The following is a 17,928-nucleotide window of genomic DNA, read 5'->3' as shown; positions in this document are numbered from 1 at the left end:
ACACCTCAGTTAGACTTTGTGCCCAGGAGTGACTGGACACACACTAGGGGAGCTCTACTGAGTTTCTCTGGAAAAAGACTTTTGTTAGGTTTTTTTATTTTCAGGGAGACCTGCTGGCTACAGGCTCCCTGCATCGAGGTATTGAGGGGAGAGAAGTCAGACCTGCTTCTGCTTAGTTAAGGGCTCTGCTTCTTAGGCTACTGGACACCATTAGCTCCAGAGGGTTCGATCACTTGGTTCGCCTAGCTGCTTGTTCCCGGAGCCGCGCCGTCACCCCCCTCACAGAAGACAGAAGACAGAATCCGGGTGAGTATTAGAAGAACTGAAGACTTCAGACGGCAGAAGACTTCAGTAACGGAGGTACAGCGCAGCGGTAGCGCTGCGCTCCATGCTCCCACATATACCACTAACGGCACTCACAGGGTGCAGGGCGCTGGGGGGGGGGGGGCGCCCTGGGCAGCAGTTACTGAAGTGTTTTAGACTGGTAAAGACATTATTCGGTGCCCGGTCACCGTATAGCAAACCCCCGCCAGTATAAAAAAATTCAAATTCAGGCGGGACTGAAGCGCGCCGGGAAGGGTCGGGCCTTAGCCGCACAGCTCACCACCGCCATTTTCTTCTCTCCACAGCCGCTGCAGAGAACGCTGGCCCAGACCTCCTGGCTCCTCACACATAAATGGGAGCAAAACGGGGGGTGGCACAATTTTTTTGGTGCTTTTCTTATTGTTGGTACAGCGCTGCTGACATATATTAGTGTGGTGTAATATATGGGCGCTGGGGTGTGAGCTGGCATACTTCCTCTGTGTTTCTCTCTCTGGGCTTCCCTGTAGGCTGTCCCCTTTATTGGCCAGCGTGTGTTGGGTGTCGGTACTTCGTGTCGGCATGTCTGAGGCTGAGTGTTCCTCCCCGGAGGAAGTTACTGGGGTCGCAGAAAAGGAGCTGGAAATGGCTCTGTCGACACAGTCGACTACTGATTGGGTTGCTATGTTGAGTACACTTAATGCTAATGTTGCTTTGTTGTCTAAGAGGTTGGATAAATCTGATTCTCAGACACAGACATGGAGAAAATCCATGGAGGATGCTTTGGCTCAGGGGCATACCCCCTCAGGGTCACAAAAACGTTCTTTTACCCAGATGGTAGATACAGATGCCGACACGGACTCAGATTCCGATGTCGATTTTAATGAGGCTACTTTACACCCAAGGGTAGTTAAGAGTATTCAGTACATGATTGTTGCTTTTAACGATGTTTTACATATTTTTGACGAACCTGCGGTTCAGGAAACAAGGATTTGCCTATTTAAAGGGAAAAAACCTGAGGTGAAGTTTCCCCCCCTCTCATGAAATGAATGCTCTTTGTGAAAAAGCTTGGGAGTCGCCGGATAAGAGGTGGCAGATTACCAAAATAATTTTTATGGCGTATCATTTCCCCTCTGATGACATGGAAAAATGTGAGTCGTCTCCGAATGTGGACAAGGCTCTATCCCGTTTGTCCAAGAAGGTGGCGCTGCCGTCCCCTGACACAGCGGCTCTCAAGGATCCGGCGGATCGCAAGCTGGAAACGTCTTTGAAGGCCATTTTCGTTAATACGGGTGCATTGGTCAGACCTGCTGTGGCGTCGGTATGGGTGAGTAGTGCTATTGCTAAATGGGCTAATAATTTAGCTTCTGATATGGATACCCTTGATAAAGATAATATTCTTTTGACTCTTGGTTATATCAAGGACGCTGCTGATTACCTAAAGGATGCGGCGAGGTATGTTGGCCTCTTGGGATCAAGAGCCAATGCCATGGCGGACTCGGCCATGAGGGCGCTGTGGATCCATCAATGGAATGGTGATGCCGACTCCAAGAAAAATATGGAAGCTCTCCCCTTTAAAGGTAGTGTCTTGTTTGGTGACGGCCTGGCTGACCTGGTGTCTACCGCTACTGCGGGTAAGTCATCTTTTCTTCCTTATGTTCCCACACAACAGAAAAAGGCACCCCATCAACAGATGCAGTCCTTTCGACCTAATAAATACAAAAGAGGAAAAGGCGCGTCCTTCCTCGCTTCAAAGGGTAGAGGAAGGGGTAAGAGGTCACCTGCAGGATCAGGCACCCAGGACCAAAAGTCCTCCCCCGCTTCTACCAAGTCCACCGCATGATGCTGGGGCTCCCGTGCGGGAATCCGGACCGGTGGGGGGCCGGCTCCGGATCTTCAGTCAGTTCTGGGTTCAATCAGCCCTGGATCCTTGGGTCTTAGACATAGTGTCTCAGGGGTACAGGCTGGAGTTTCAGGAGCTGCCCCCTCACCGCTTTTTCATTTCGGCCTTGCCAGTGTCTCTTCCGAAAAGAGAAGTGGTAAATGCTGCGATACAAAAGCTGTGTCAACAGAGGGTCATTGTTCCCGTTCCCCCGTCCCAAAGGGGGGAATGGTTCTATTTGAGCCTCTTTGTCGTACCGAAGCCGGACGGTTCGGTCAGACCGATTCTGAACCTAAAATCTCTCAATCCATACTTGAAAACTTTCAAGTTCAAGATGGAATCTCTTCGAGCTGTGATCTCCAGCCTAGAAGGGGGGGATTTTATGGCGTCAGTCGACATAAAGGATGCCTACTTACACGTCCCGATATATCCTCCGCATCAGGCCTTCCTGAGATTTGCGGTGCAGGATTGTCATTACCAATTTCAGACGTTGCCGTTTGGGCTTTCCACGGCCCCGAGGGTTTCACCAAGGTCATGGCAGAAATGATGGTTCTCATTCGCAAGCAAGGGGTTACAAATATCCCGTACTTGGACGATCTCCTGATAAAGGCGAGGTCCAAGGAACAGTTGTTAAGAAATGTGGATCTTTCCCTGTTGGTTCTGCGACAACACGGTTGGGTTCTAAGTTTGCCAAAGTCTCAGTTGATCCCGGCCACTCGGCTGCCCTTTCTGGGCATAATTCTAGACACGGAGCTACAGAGAGTGTTTCTTCCGGAAGACAAAGCTCTGGAAATCCAGACAATGGTCAGGGAGCTTCTGAGGCCAAAAAGTGTGTCGATTCATCAATGGACTCGGGTTCTTGGGAATATGGTTGCAGCTTACGAAGCCATTCCGTTTGGCAGGTTTCATGCTCGGGTGTTTCAGTGGGTTCTGCTGAACAAATGGTCCGGGTCTCACCTGCACATGCACCGGAAAATAAGTCTATCTTCCAGGGCCAGGATTTCTCTCCTGTGGTGGCTGCAAAGCTCTCACCTTCTAGAGGGACGCCGATTCGGAATCCAGGACTGGGTCCTGCTGACAACAGATGCAAGTCTCCGAGGCTGGGGCGCAGTCACGCAAGGAAGACATTTCCAGGGAAAATGGTCAAACCAGGAAGCTGCAAGCGAAGAACCTTCTTCAGGGTCTTCCTGTCCTGATCCAGTCGGACAACATAACAGCGGTGGCGTACGTAAACCGCCAAGGCGGAACAAGGAGCAGGGCGGCTATGGCGAAGGCCACAAGAATCCTTCACTGGGCGGAACAGCATGTGAGCGCCCTGTCAGCAGTCTTTCTCCCGGGCGTGGACAACTGGGAAGCAGACTTCCTCAGCAGAAACGATCTACATCCGGGAGAGTGGGCCCTTCATCAACAGGTATTTGCAGAATTGACAAGGCGTTGGGGAATTCCTCTGATAGACATGATGGCGTCTCGCCTCAACAAGAAGCTTCCGAGGTATTGTTCCAGGTCACGGGACCCCCAAGCCAGTGCAGTGGACGCCCTGTTGTCTCCGTGGGTGTTTCAGACGGTGTATGTGTTCCCTCCGTTTCCTCTCATTCCAAAGTTGCTGAGGATCATACGTCGAACAAGGGTTCAGACGATTCTCGTCGTTCCAGATTGGCCACGCAGGGCCTGGTTTCCGGATCTTCGAGAATTGCTTGTAGAAGATCCTTGGCCGCTTCCTCTAAGAGAGGACCTGTTACTGCAGGGACCCTGCGTGTTTCCGGACTTACCGTGGCTGCGTTTGACGGCGTGGAAGTTGAGCGCCAAATCTTAGCTCGGAAAGGTATTCCCGGGGAGGTCATCCCCACTCTCCTTAAAGCTAGGAAGGAGGTTACGGCGAAACATTATCACCGTATTTGGAGAAAGTATGTTTCGTGGTGTGAAACCAAAGCAGCTCCTGCGGAGGAGTTTCACTTGGGTCGGTTTCTCCATTTTTTGCAGGCAGCCGTCGATGCAGGCCTGAAATTGGGTTCCATCAAAGTGCAGATTTCGGCTTTATCTATTTTCTTTCAGAGAGAATTGTCCGTCCTTCCAGAGGTTCAGACTTTCGTGAAGGGAGTGCTGTATATCCATCCACCATTTGTGGCGCCGGTGGCGCCGTGGGATCTTGAAGTGGTGTTGCAGTTCCTTATTTCTCACTGGTTTGAACCTTTGCGTAAGGTTGAGTTAAAGTTTCTAACTTGGAAAGTGGTCATGCTTTTGGCTCTGGCGTCTGCCAGGCGAGTGTCAGAGTTGGCGGCCTTGTCTCACAAGAGCCCTTATTTGATCTATCATTCGGATAGAGCCGAATTGAGGACTCGTCAACAATTTCTGCCGAAGGTGGTTTCTCCGTTTCACATTAACCAACCTATTGTGGTGCCTGTGGCTACGGATGCTGTGGCGGTTCCAAAGTCTCTTGATGTTGTAAGAGCTTTGAACATTTATGTCGCCAGAACGGCTCTTACCAGGAAAACAGAGGCTTTGTTTGTCCTGTATGCTTCCAACAAGATTGGAAATCCTACTTCTAAGCAAACTATTGCACGCTGGATTTGTAATACGATTCAGCAAGCTCATTCTTCGGCTGGGCTACCGTTGCCGAAGTCAGTAAAGGCCTATTCTATCAGAAAAGTGGGCTCATCTTGGGCGGCTGCCCGAGGGGTCTAGGCACTTCAGCTTTGCCGAGCAGCTACGTGGTCAGGTTCAAACACCTTTGCTAAGTTTTACAAGTTTGATACCCTGGCTGATGAGGACCTCATGTTTGCTCAATCGGTGCTGCAGAGTCGTCCGCACTCTCCCGCCCGTTCTGGAGCTTTGGTATAGACCCCATGGTCCTTTTGGAGTCCCCCACATCCTCTAGGACGTAAGAGAAAATAGGATTTTAATACCTACCGGTAAATCCTTTTCTGCTAGTCCGTAGAGGATGCTGGGCGCCCATCCCAGTGCGGACTGTTACTTGCAGTTGTATTATTACTGGTTATATTTGATTACACGTTGGTTGTGTATTAGTTATATTCAGCTTGTTGCTGTTGTTAATTCATACTGTTATCTGGTTTGCTGCTACTCCGGTTGTACGGTATGTTTATGTTGTGGGCTGGTATGTTTCTCTCCCTTAGTTTAAACAAAAATCAATTCCTCGAAATGTCCGTCTCTCCTGGGCACAGTTCCTATAAGTGAGGTCTGGAGGTGGGGCATAGAGGGAGTAGCCAGTTCACACCCAGTCAGTCTTTTTAGTGTGCCCAAGCACCTGCGGATCCCGTCTATACCACATGGTCCTTTTGGAGTCCCCAGCATCCTCTACAGACTATTTTTGTCAGGTACTGTGTCTGGCTATATTGTACTGTTACGCCCTAGAGCTACATTCTCCAATAATGTCTGCGTCACAGGGCGGTAGATTTGTGGCTGATCCTGCGTCATGCAGTGCTGACGCCGCGGAATTATCTGAGGAAAATATTCCATCTGAGGGTCCAGGTATTGGGTGTTCTGTACCCCTCGGTCATCCTGCAGCACCGGTGGCACACCAAGACCAACCTTGGGCTGTTTTTTATAATTTACTGACTACGCTAGTAACAAGACTTGTGACCCATTTGGGACCTGTGCCTGTACAATCACATATTGTCCCTGTTGTAAATCCACCATGGGTGGATTCTCTGTCGACTCAATTACAGCAGTTAAATCAATCCTTGGTTAAACAAAAGCCTGACCCTCGCCCCCGTAAGACCAAAGGGTCATCTAAGCGGGCCATTTCTTCCTCACTATCCACGCATGTTTCGGATACTTCATCCATTGAAGATGGCGTATATACTGTCCCATCAGACACTGATGCAGATGCTTCTGATGGGGAATCTACAACACAGGTGGATGTTCCTGACCTCTTGGAGGCTATAAAACTGATTCTTCAGATCGATGATGAAACTGAACCTCCAGATACGTTTAAAAAACCTGATAAGTTCAAACGTCAGAAGGTTACTAAATTAGTTTTGCCACATTCTGACCATTTAGTTGACATACATCAGGAATCCTGGGAGTCTCCAGGAAAGAAATTCTCCCTGTCTAAAAAGATGCTAGCTCGTTATCCCCTCGCTGCAGAGTTAAGTAAAAATTGTGAAACACCACCTCCGGTGGACTCACATATTGCACGTTTGGTGGTGTCTTCTACTCTGCCTGTCACTACCGTCACCTCTCTGAAGGAACCGACAGATAAGCGTGTGGAGGGTTGCTTGATGTCTATTTACACTCTTGCGGGTGCTGTGCATAGACCTACCATAGCGGCTTCTTGGGCTGCAAAAGCTATTGGAGCCTGGGTTCAAGAAGTTGAAGCAGAGCTACCTTCTAATTTTTCTGATAATGCCAGACAGTGTCTTTCATATATTACCACAGCCTCTCATTACATACAAGAGGCGGCCTCTGATGTCGGTGTGCTGGCAGCCAAAGCATCTACTACGTCCATTCTGGCTCGCCGGATTCTGTGGTTGCGGTCCTGGTCTGTGGATCTGGACTCGAAAAAGACCTTGGAGGTTATCCCTTTTAAGGGAAACATTCTTTTTGGGGAAGATCTGAACAAGATTGTTGCTAACTTAGCATCTGCTAAAACTGCATGTCTCCCGAATACTAATCCTTCAGCTCTGAAGGCTAAAAGTACCACCTTTCGTTCCTTTCGACCTATAAGTAAAGCAAAGGGTCAGGCGTACCTGAAACAGGCTTGCACTTCCAAAACCTCTAAGCCCAAACCTAAACGTTCTTGGGCTGCCCGTCAGCCTGCTTCCAAATCAGACAAGCCTGCTGCATGACGGTGCGGGCCTCCCCCTGGGGGATCCCAGGGTGGGAGGCTGACTTCTGCTGTTCGCCCAGGTATGGTTACAGACCACTTCAGACGCCTAGGTGAGGGAAGTCGTCACTCATGGATACGCCATCTCTTTCAAGAAACGTCACCCTCGCCAGTTTTGCTCGACAAATCCCTTTGGATCTGTTAAAAGCAAAAACTCTACATTTGGTGGTACAATCCCTCCTGAAAACAGGAGTGATAGTGCCGGTGCCTCTGGCTCAGAGAGGCAGGGGGTACTATGCAACGCTGTTTCTAGTTCCGAAACCAAATGGAACCTTATGGCCCATTCTCAACCTCAAGTCTTTGAACAAATTTGTGAAGGTTTCCAAATTCCGTATGGACACTCTTTGCTCTATTGTTCTGGCCTTGGAGCCCAAGGACTATATGGTATCCCTGGACATTCAGGATGCTTACCTACATATACCTGTTGCCATGTCGCATCAGCAATATCTGCGGCTTGCTATTGGCAACCTACATTATCAATTCCAGGCCTTGCCTTTTGGACTGACCACGGCTCTGCGAATCTTCACCAAGGTCATGGTGGTCATGACGGCTCTTCTACGCTGTCAGGGTATCAGGATCCTGCCGTATCTGGACGACTTGTTGATCCTGGCGAACTCCCCAGTTGTTCTCCTCCATCATCTGGAGCTGACGGTCCAATTCCTGCAAGCCCACGGGTGGCTCATCAACTGGAAGAAATCCTCGCTGGTTCCTGCTCAGAGCATGGTACACCTGGGGGCGTTACTCGACACTCACAACCAACGGTTATTCTTGTCTCCGGAGAAGGTTCTGAAACTTCAGGACAAGATACGATGCTTCCTCTCTCGCCCTTGTGTATCGATACACTCAGCGATGCAAATACTAGGCCTCATGGTGTCGGCTTTTGACATGGTAGAGTACGCTCAATTTCATTCTCGCACCGAGCAGAGTTTAGTCCTTTACAAGTGGGACAGCCTGCCTCGCCGGATCAGGTCTCACATGATTTCTTTGTCTCCGGAAGTTCGTCTGTCTCTGAGCTGGTGGCTGCAGGACCAACGATTGAGCAGGGGTCATCCCTTCTCGATCTCCAACTGGGTCCTCCTAATGACGGATGCCAGTCTGCGGGGTTGGGGCGCGGTGTTGAAACAACACTCTCTTCAGGGTCAGTGGACCAGGAAGGAATCTCTCCTTCCGATAAACATTCTGGAGTTGCTGGCAGTGTTCAATGCTCTGAAACTGGCCCTGCCTCTGGTACAGAACAGGCCTGTTCAAGTACAGTCGGACAATCCCACCACGGTATCGTACATAAATCATCAAGGTGGCACTCGAAGTCGCATGGCAATGATGGAAGTGTCAAAGATTCTTTTATGGGCGGAACGCCATCTGCCAGCCATATCGGCAGTGTTCATTCCGGGGGTCCTCAGTTGGGAAGCGGACTTCCTCAGTCGTCAAGACGTACATGCTGGAGAGTAGAGCCTTCATCCGGAAGGCTTTCAACTCCTAGTGAACAAGTGGGGCCTACCAGATGTAGACCTGATGGCGTCTCGACACAATCACAAGGTTCCGGTCTTCGGAGCAAGGACAAGGGATCCTCAAGCAGCGTTCATGGATGCACTGGCAATTCCATGGATCTTTCGGCTACCATACGTGTTCCTTCCCGTGTCACTACTGCCCAGGGTAATAAGGAAGTTGAAGCAAGAAGGAGGATTACTACTTCTAATCGCTCCAGTGTGGCCCAGACAGCATTGGTTCTCAGACCTGCAGGTCTGTACCTCCTCGTTCAGGGCCCTTGTGTTTTCCAGGATCTTGCCCGACTTGCTTAGGCGGCGTGACTCTTGAAGCTTCAGTTCTGAGGGCCAAAGGATTTTATGAGACGGTCATTCAAAGCCCGTAAACCGGCTTCGGCTCTGATTTATCATAGGATCTGGAATTCTTACTTCACCTGGTGTGCGGCTAAGAATTATGATGCATACAAGTTCAGTACTGCCAAACTTTGGCCTTTTCTGCAACAGGGCCTTTACTTAGGCCTTCGTCTGGCCTCCCACAAGGTTCATATTTCAGCCTTGTCGGTATGGTTTCAGAGAAAACTTGCGACTTTGCCTGACATTCATACTTTCACTCAGGGTGTTTTACGTATTCATCCACCCTATGTTCCTCCTGTGGCTCCTTGGGATTTGTCGGTTGTTCCAGATGCCCTACAAGAGTCTCCATTTGAACCTCTTGAGTCTGTGGACCTTAAATGGCTTACACTTAAGGTTTTATTTTTGCTGGATATTCCCTCTGCTAGAAGTGTTTCATACTTGGGTTCCTTATCCTGTCGGTCACCCTTACTGATTTTTCACCGTGACCGTGCGGTTCTTAGAACTCGCCCTTTTTATCTCCCTTAAGTGGTGTCTTTCCACCTTAACCAAGAGATTGTGGTTCCGGCCTTTATCTCTCCTGGTTTGTCCACCAAAGAACGGTCTTTGGATGTGGTACGGGCTCTCCGTATATATGTGAAGAGAACCGCCTCTCTTAGGAGATCCGATTCTCTCTTTGTCCTTTTTGGTTTTCACAAATGTGGCTGGCCTGCAAATAAGCAGACCTTGGCCAGATGGATTAGAATGGTGATTGCACAAGTTTATGTACAGGCTGGACTTCCAGCTCCTGCTACTATCAAGGCCCATTCTACTCGGTCTGTTGGTCCTTCTTGGGCCGCCCGTTGTGGCGCGTCCCTGGAACAATTGTGCAAGGCGGCTCAGTGAATACGTTAATCAGGTTCTCTGCCTTTCATACTTCCACCTCCCAGGATGCTTCCTTTGGACGCCGGGTTCTTGTGCTCGCTACAGTGCGTCCCCTCCCATGAGGAACTGCTTTAGGACATCCCCAATGTTATTCCCTGTGGAATACCAGTGTACCCCGCTGCAAAAAAGGAGATTAATGGTAAAACCATTGACAAATCTCTTTCTGCGAGGTACACTGGATTCCACAGGGCGTCCACCCTGACGCACTTAGCTTCTTTGGGTTTGTATGGCATTAGCCGCTGGTACCTTCACCTGTCGTGAGAATGTGGTTATATGTGGCTACTAACTACTGTCGTCTCTTTTACCTGCTACTGCATTGGACTGGTTAACAAATTTGGGCTCCAGTGCCTGGAGGCGGGGATATAGAGGAGGCGGTGATATAGAGGAGGCGGTGCAGTGCATCTTGGGAACAGTCAAAGCTTTAGCCTTTTGGTGCCTCAAATCAAGATCCAGCTCTACATCCCCCAATGTTATTCTCTTTGGAATCCAGTGTACCTCGCAGAAAGAGATTTAACAGTGGTAAGTCTTACCATAAATCTCCTTTTTTAGTCCAATGTAATTTTCTTATAACAGCCAGCGCTGGTATATACTGCCTTTTTTCTATACCCTCCCTGAAAACGCTTGATCCCGTCTGTGTTTTTCCAGACACTCCCTGAAAACGGTGAGATGCCATCCACAAACGGCCTCTTCCTGTCAATCACCTTGCGTACGCCCGAGAGAATGGATCTGTAATCTGTAGCATAATTAGTGTTTACTTGCACCCAAAGCGGTGCTCAGGAACATTTGCAATGTTTCATATACTAGAAGTTAATTCATCTTTATTTTACTTCTCTAGTAAGAAACTGGCACAAAGTACAGATATTGGGCTCAGATGAACTCCATCTTGTGTATCTACTTGGGCAAGAGAAAGGTGACAACGTGCCTCAAGTCATAATCCCTACCCCAGTTACTATGTCATGCAGCCATGAGAGGTAGGTGATATGATGACTTCTTTGAAGTCAGTTTTTTATTCATTTTTTTTTTTGTATAAAACAAAAGTACTTCCAACTTCTTAAAAGCTAGGAAACTTGTAACAGAGAAAGGAAAAAAGCCATTCCGTAGTGCTTAGATTATAATAACTGTAGTCTATAAAAAAAATAGTCTACAAAGTGCCAAATGCACATTTTAAATGCTACTTAAGTGCATTGAAAATACTTTCTCCATGTGTTAGAACGTCACTTGTGCTAGTGATGTTATTTAAAAGTGATCATCATTTTCATCATATAGCCAGAAGCGTAAGTTCACAAAAAAACAACAACAGAAAAACAGAAGTCACTTTAGACAGTGTATGTGTTTGCCATAGCAGCAGCAATTCTTGAATTTGGATCTGTGTATCTATCTGTTGGCTACACCTGTGATCTCTATGACTTTCAAAGTATGGGGCACATCTGTTTATTATGTAACTATCTTATATACATGAAGTCATCAAATAGATGCTATCAGGATCCCAGTGTCATACCCTCCAACATTTTACACATAAAAACCGATACATATTAGGAAAGGGGGCGTGACCACGACGCCCCTTTTCCGATACTTTCATTGAGAATTTGGAGAGCTAAAAATCGGTACAGACCATAAAAAAAAAAGGTACTGTATCTGCCAAAAAGGTACAGTTGTAGAGTGTGCAGTGATGTTATGGGAGCAGTGGTGGTCTGCTAAAGGCATACTGGTCATAAACTAAACGTCTGGAACTTATTCTCCTACCTTCTGCTGGCCATGTTTATCAGTTTACAGTATTTACCTTTCTTTTTCTCATACGTCCTAGAGGATGCTGGGGATGATTCAAGAACCATGGGGTATAGACGGGATCTGGAGGAGACATGGGAACTTTAAGACTTTAAATGGGTGTGAACTGGCTCCTCCCTCTATGCCCCTCCTCCAGACTCCAGTTAAATTCTGTGCCCAGCGAGACTGGTCACACACTGGGGAGCTCTCTTGAGTTTCTCTGGAAAAATACTTTTGTTAGGTTTATTATTTTCAGGGAGACTGCTGGCAACAGGCTCCCTGCATCGTGGGACTGAGGGGAGAGAAGCAGACCTACTTCTGTGAGTTTCAAGGCTCTGCTTCTTAGGCTACTGGACTCCATTAGCTCCAGAGGGTTCGATCACTTGGTCTTCCTAGCTGCTTGTTCCTGGAGCCGCGCCGTCACCCCCCTCACAGAGCCGGACGATAGAAGCCGGGTGAGTATGAGAAGATCAGAAGACTTCAGTGACGGCAGAAGAAGCGTTTGAGGTACAACGCAGCGGCCGCGCTGTGCGCCATGCTCCCACACATAACACGGCAGGGTGCAGAGCGCAGGGGGGATGCCCTGGGCAGCATGAAGACATCAGACAGCACTGGCATACGTTAAAACAGTGCCTAGGCACTAGTTAAAGGACCCCCGGCAGTATAAATATAAATTTAAGCGGGACTGAAGCGCGCCATGTAGTGGGCGGGGCTTAGCCCATACAGCTCTGACCAGCGCCATTTTCTCTTCACAGAAGCTACAGAGACGCTGGCCCTGACCTCCACACTGCTGTGCAAGTAACAGGGTGCCAAATGTGTGTGTGGTGGGGGGGGCACAAGTGATTTGGTGCTAAATTGATGTATATATATATATATATATATATATAATATGAAGCGCTAACAGGTCTGGGCAGTCTTTTTACTCGCTTCAGTACCGGGATAGGCGCTGGGTTGTGAGCTGGCAGAACTCCCTCTGTGTCTCTCTAACAGGCTTTGTTGTGGGTCTGTCTCCTATAGCCCCAGTGTGGTTGTGGGTGTCGGTACGTGTGTGCCGACATGTCTGAGGCTGAGTGCTCTTCCCAGGAGGAGGCTGGAGTGGGGACAGAAAAGATGTGAGAGTGACCGTGTCGGCACTGCCGACGGACAATTGGGTAAATATGTTGAGTGTTTTGAATGCAAATGTGACTCTGTTGTCTAAGAGGTTGGATAAATCTGAGTCTAAGAACCAGAGATGGTGAAAATCCATGGAGGATGCATTGTCACAAGCTCAGACCCCTTCGGGGTCACAGAAACGTGCTTTTACCCAGATAGCAGATACAGATACCTCCTGACAAGAAGATACAGGTTCCCAAAAGAATTCCAGTGGCATATCCGTTTCCTTTTGGGGACAGGGAAAAGTGGGAGTCAACCCCCACGGTAGACAAAGCTTTATCGCGTCTATCCAAAAAGGTGACGCTTCCGTCTCCTGACGCGATTTATCGCAGCCCTAAAGGATCCTGCGGATCGTAAGCAGGGATATACACTAAAATCCATTTATGTCACTACGGGTCCACTACTCAGGCCTGCCGTTGCTACGGCATGGGTGAGTAGCGCTATTGAAAAGTGGGCAGATAACTTGTCATCTGAGATTGATACCCTAGACAGGGATAATGTGCTTTTGACTCTGGGTCATATCAGGGACGCTGCATCATATTTAAAGGAAACTGTAAGGGATATTAGCCTTTTGGAATCAAGGGCCAATGCCATGGCAGTCTCAACAAGAAGGGCATTGTGGATTCATCAATGGAATGCTGATGCTGACTCTAAGAAGGCGATGGAGTCGTTACCGTTTAACGGTAGTGTCTTGTTTGGTGATGGCCTCACTGACCTGGTATCTACGGCTACCGCGGGTAAGTCGTCATTTTTACCTTATGTTGCTGCACAACAGAAAAAAAACGCCCCACTATCAGATGCAGTCCTTTCGGACCAAAAAATACAGGAAGGGACGAGGCTCCTCCTTCCTTGCTGCGAGAGGAAGAGTAAGGGGAAAAAGGTCACCGGCTGTGGCAAGTTCCCAGGAGCAGAAGTCCTCCCCGGCTTCAACCAAATCCACCGCATGACGCCGGGGCTCCTCTGCGGGAGTCCGCACTAGTGGGGGCATGTCTGAGGCTCTTCAGTCAGGTGTGGGTGCACTCGGACCTGGATCCTTGGATATTAGAAATAGTAGACCAAGGGTACAAATGAGAGTTTCAGGACATACCCCCTCACCGATTTTTCAAATCGGCCTTGTCAGTTTCTTTTCCAGAAAGAGAGGTGGTATGCGCTGCGATACTAAAGCTGTGTCAAAATCAAGTCATTGTCACGGTACCCCCGTCACAACAGGGGGAGGGTTTTTATTCGAGTCTGTTCGTGGTACCAAAGCCGGATGGCTCGGTCTGACCGATTCTGAACCTAAAATCTCTCAATTTCTTTCTAAAAAGATTCAAATTCAAGATGGAATCTCTCTGAGCAGTGATCTCCAGGAGGAGGGCGATTTTATGGTGTCGGTCGACATAAAGGATGCCTACTTACACGTTCCCATATATCCTCCACATCAGGCATACCTGAGGTTTGCTGTTCAGGATTGTCATTACCAATTTCAGACGTTGCCGTTTGGTCTGTCCACGGCTCCGAGGATTTTCACCAAGGTTATGGCGGAAATGATGGTTCTCCTGCGCAAGCAGGGAGTCACAATTATCCCGTACTTGGACGATCTCCTGATAAAGGCGAGATCCAAGGAACAATTGCTGAAAAACATTGCACTCTCTCTGACGATTTTGCAACAACATGGTTGGCTCCTAAGCTTGCCAAAATCACAGTTTGTTCCGACGACACAGTTGTCGTTCCTGGGTATGATTCTGGATACAGAATTACAGAGAGTTTTTCTTCCAGTGGAAAAGGCTCTGGAAATACAGAACATGGTAAAACAAATTCTGAAACCGGGGAATATGGTGGCGGCCTACGAGGCCATTCAGTATGGCAGGTTCCATGCCAGGGTGTTTCAGTGGGACCTGCTGGACAAGTGGTCCGGGTCTCACCTGGACATGCACCGGAAAATATTCCTATCTTCCAGAACCAGGATCTCCCTTCTGTGGTGGCTGCACAGTTCTCACCTTCTGGAGGGACGCAGTTCGGGATTCAGGATTGGATCCTGGTGACAACAGATGCAAGTCTCCGAGGCTGGGGAGCAGTCAGACAGGGGAGAAATTTTCAGGGAAAATGGTCAAGCCAGGAAGCTTGTCTACACATAAACATTCTGGAATTAAGGGCCATTTACAACGGCATTTTGCAAGCGGATCATCTTCTTCGCGGTCTGCCCGTCTTGATTCAGTCAGACAACATAACAGCAGTGGCGTACATAAACCGCCAGGGCGGAACAAGGAGCAGAGCGGCAATGGCCGAGACCACGAGAATTTTTCGCTGGGCGGAGAAACATGCAAGCGCTCTGTCAGCGGTGTTCATTTCAGGAGTGGACAACTGGGAAGCAGACTTCCTCAGCAGACACGATCTCCATCCAGGAGAGTGGGGTCTTCATCAAGAGGTCTTTGCAGAAGTGACAAGTCGTTGGGGAATTCCTCAAATAGACATGATGGCGTCCCGCCTCAACAAGAAACTTCAGAGATATTGTTCCAGGTCAAGGGACCCTCAGGCGATGGTAGTGGATGCCCTAGTGACACCGTGGGTGTTTCCGTCGGTATATGTGTTCCCTCCTCTTCCACTCATTCCAAAGGTGATAAAGATATTAAGGAGAACAAGGGTTCAAGCGATACTCATTGTTCCAGACTGGCCAAGGAGGGCCTGGAATCCAAATCTTCAGGAGTTGCTCGTAGAAGATCCCTGGCCTCTTCCTCTACGAGAGGACCTGTTACAACAGGGTCCGTGCGTGTATCAAGACTTACCACGGCTGCGTTTGACGGCATGGCGGTTGAGCGCCAAATCCTAGCCCGGAAGGGTATTCCCAGTGAAGTCATTCCCACACTTCTTCAGGCTAGAAAAGAAGTAACGGCAAAACATTACTACCGTATTTGGAGAAAATATGTGTCTTGGTGTGAATCCAAGAAGGCTCCTACGGAGGAATTTCAGCTGGGGCGTTTGCTCCATTTTTTACAAGCTGGTGTGGATGCTGGCCTAAAGTTGAGCTCAATTAAAGTACAAATTTCGGCCTTATCAGTTTTTTTTCAGAAAGAATTGGCCTCCCTTTCAGAAGTTCAGACCTTCGTGAAAGGCGTACTTCACATCCAACCTCCCTTTGTGCCCCCAGTGGCGCCATGGGATCTGAATGTGGTGTTGCAGTTCCTGCAATCTCATTGGTTTGAACCTTTGCGTAAAGTTGAGTTGAAGTTCCTTACTTGGAAAGTAGTCATGTTGTTGGCCTTGGCGTCCGCAAGGCGGGTCTCTGAATTGGTGGCTTTGTCTCACAAAAGTCCCTATTTGATCTTCCATGCTGATAGAGCAGAGTTGAGAACTCGTCAGCAATTTTTGCCAAAGGTGGTTTCATCGTTTCACGTAAACCAGCCTATTGTGGTGCCTGTGGCTACTGACGCTTTGACGGAATCGAAGTCCCTCGATGTGATCAGAGCTTTGAAAATCTGTCGCCAGAACGGCTCAAATTAGGAAAACAGAGGCTCTGTTTGTCCTGTGGGCTCCCAACAAGATTGGGGCTCCTGCTTCCAAGCAGACTATTGCACGTTGGATCTGTAATACGATTCAGCAAGCTCACTCTACGGCAGGATTGCCGTTACCAAAATCTCTGAAGGCCCATTCTACCAGAAAGGTGGGCTCATCCTGGGCGGCTGCCCGTGGGGGCTCGGCAGTACAGCTTTGCCGAGCGGCTACTTGGTCTGGATCAAACACCTTTGCAAAGTTTTACAAGTTTGATACCCTGACTGAGGAGGACCTCTTGTTTGGCCAATCGTTGCTGCAGAGTCATCCGCACTTTCCCGCCCGTTCTAGAGCTTTGGTATAAACCCCATGGTTCTGGAAGCATCCCCAGCATCCTCTAGGACGTATGAGAAAATAGGATTTTAATACTTACCGGTAAATCCTTGTCTCTTAGTCCGTAGAGGATGCTGGGCGCCCGTCCCAGTGCGGCCTGTATCTGCAGTTGGTTGTAGTTACACTCATGTTGAGTTAAGTTCAGTCAGTCTGTGACTATTGTTGGTCATGCCGTTGCATGCGTTGTTGTTGAATGCCATGTTGAAACGTGGTTTGAGGTGTGAGCTGGTATGTATCTCACCTTAGTTAAAACCGTTAAATAAATCCTTTTCCTCGAAATGTCCGTCTCCCTGGGCACAGTTCCTATAACTGGAGTCTGGAGGAGGGGCATAGAGGGAGGAGCCAGTTCACACCCATTTAAAGTCTTAAAGTGCCCATGTCTCCTGCAGATCCCGTCTATACCCCGTGGTTCTTGAAGCATCCCCAGCATCCTCTACGGACTAAGAGAAAAGGATTTACCGGTAGGTATTAAAATCCTATTTTTGACCCTATATTTACTTTGACAGTTCACATTGGTGGCTACTGCGGTTTATAGGGAGGCTAGAGTTAACAAACAGTATGCTAGTAGCTTTTGTTCTTTCATTGTTCACAAAGTTTATTGAATGGGGGCCACTTGCCTTATGGCCAGGTTTTGATGTTCAGCTTACTGAGTATAGTCATCAAAGTCTCTTTGTAAAAGAATACTGCTTTATGTAGCTGCGTATGCACATACAAACAATTCTGCTTTGCAGGAAACTAATAAACTTGCTGTAGCAATCTGTCTCTGGGGACCTCTATGCCACATTATACAACACCTCAGATGATTTAAAAGCAAATAACGAAAAATATGTCTACAGTCTGCCAGTAAAATGCAGCTTATGCCATGCTGTTCTGGTAAATATATTGCTGATGACAACCAAACTGTCCTTGTGTGTAATAATGTAATAAGTCAGTCCTAATCATTTCTCCTCTGAGGCTCATGTTGCATTCTTCTATAATGTAGCACACATTTTATAGTCGCTATAAACGAGAGCATCTTGTATGAGTTTTCCAGGTATAACTTACAGATGTGTCCACTTACATCTACCCTTCCTGAACGTTAACCAGGCCTTCTAGTCATGCCATGCCGTAGTGACTTGGTAACGCTGAGTGTCTTTTCAGGCGACCTTTCCTATTAAAATGTATTTTAGTCGCCAAATGATGCAAATAAGATGCACAAGCATCTTTTGCTGACTAAAATGATATGTGGCATGCCTGTATTTTGTGTGTGCCCACAGCTGTATCTGCATATGAAATGCTACGCTACAGTGTTTTCCTAGAAAACACTGTGATGTATCATTTTGTATGCAGATACAGACACACATAGAAATTAGGAATGCCACGTATCA

General features: G+C 48.2%; 1 protein-coding gene across 2 annotated transcripts in view; it reads left to right on the top strand.

Moving 5' to 3' along the window:
* The window catches only part of TSEN15 (tRNA splicing endonuclease subunit 15), a 390,381-nt gene that overhangs the window by 125,554 nt on the left and 246,899 nt on the right, over positions 1-17,928 (top strand). For both annotated transcript variants that reach the window (XM_063940209.1, XM_063940208.1), the window contains exon 3: positions 10,620-10,755. In XM_063940209.1, coding sequence (XP_063796279.1) covers positions 10,620-10,755 — 136 coding nt within the window. The remainder of the gene's footprint in view (positions 1-10,619; positions 10,756-17,928) is intronic.

Source organism: Pseudophryne corroboree, chromosome 9 (assembly GCF_028390025.1).
Source record: "Pseudophryne corroboree isolate aPseCor3 chromosome 9, aPseCor3.hap2, whole genome shotgun sequence".
In the NCBI taxonomy this organism is placed as follows: Eukaryota; Metazoa; Chordata; class Amphibia; order Anura; family Myobatrachidae; genus Pseudophryne; species Pseudophryne corroboree.
The sequence above is the reverse complement of the archived record's forward strand: the minus strand, read 5'-3'. Positions and strand labels throughout refer to the sequence as shown.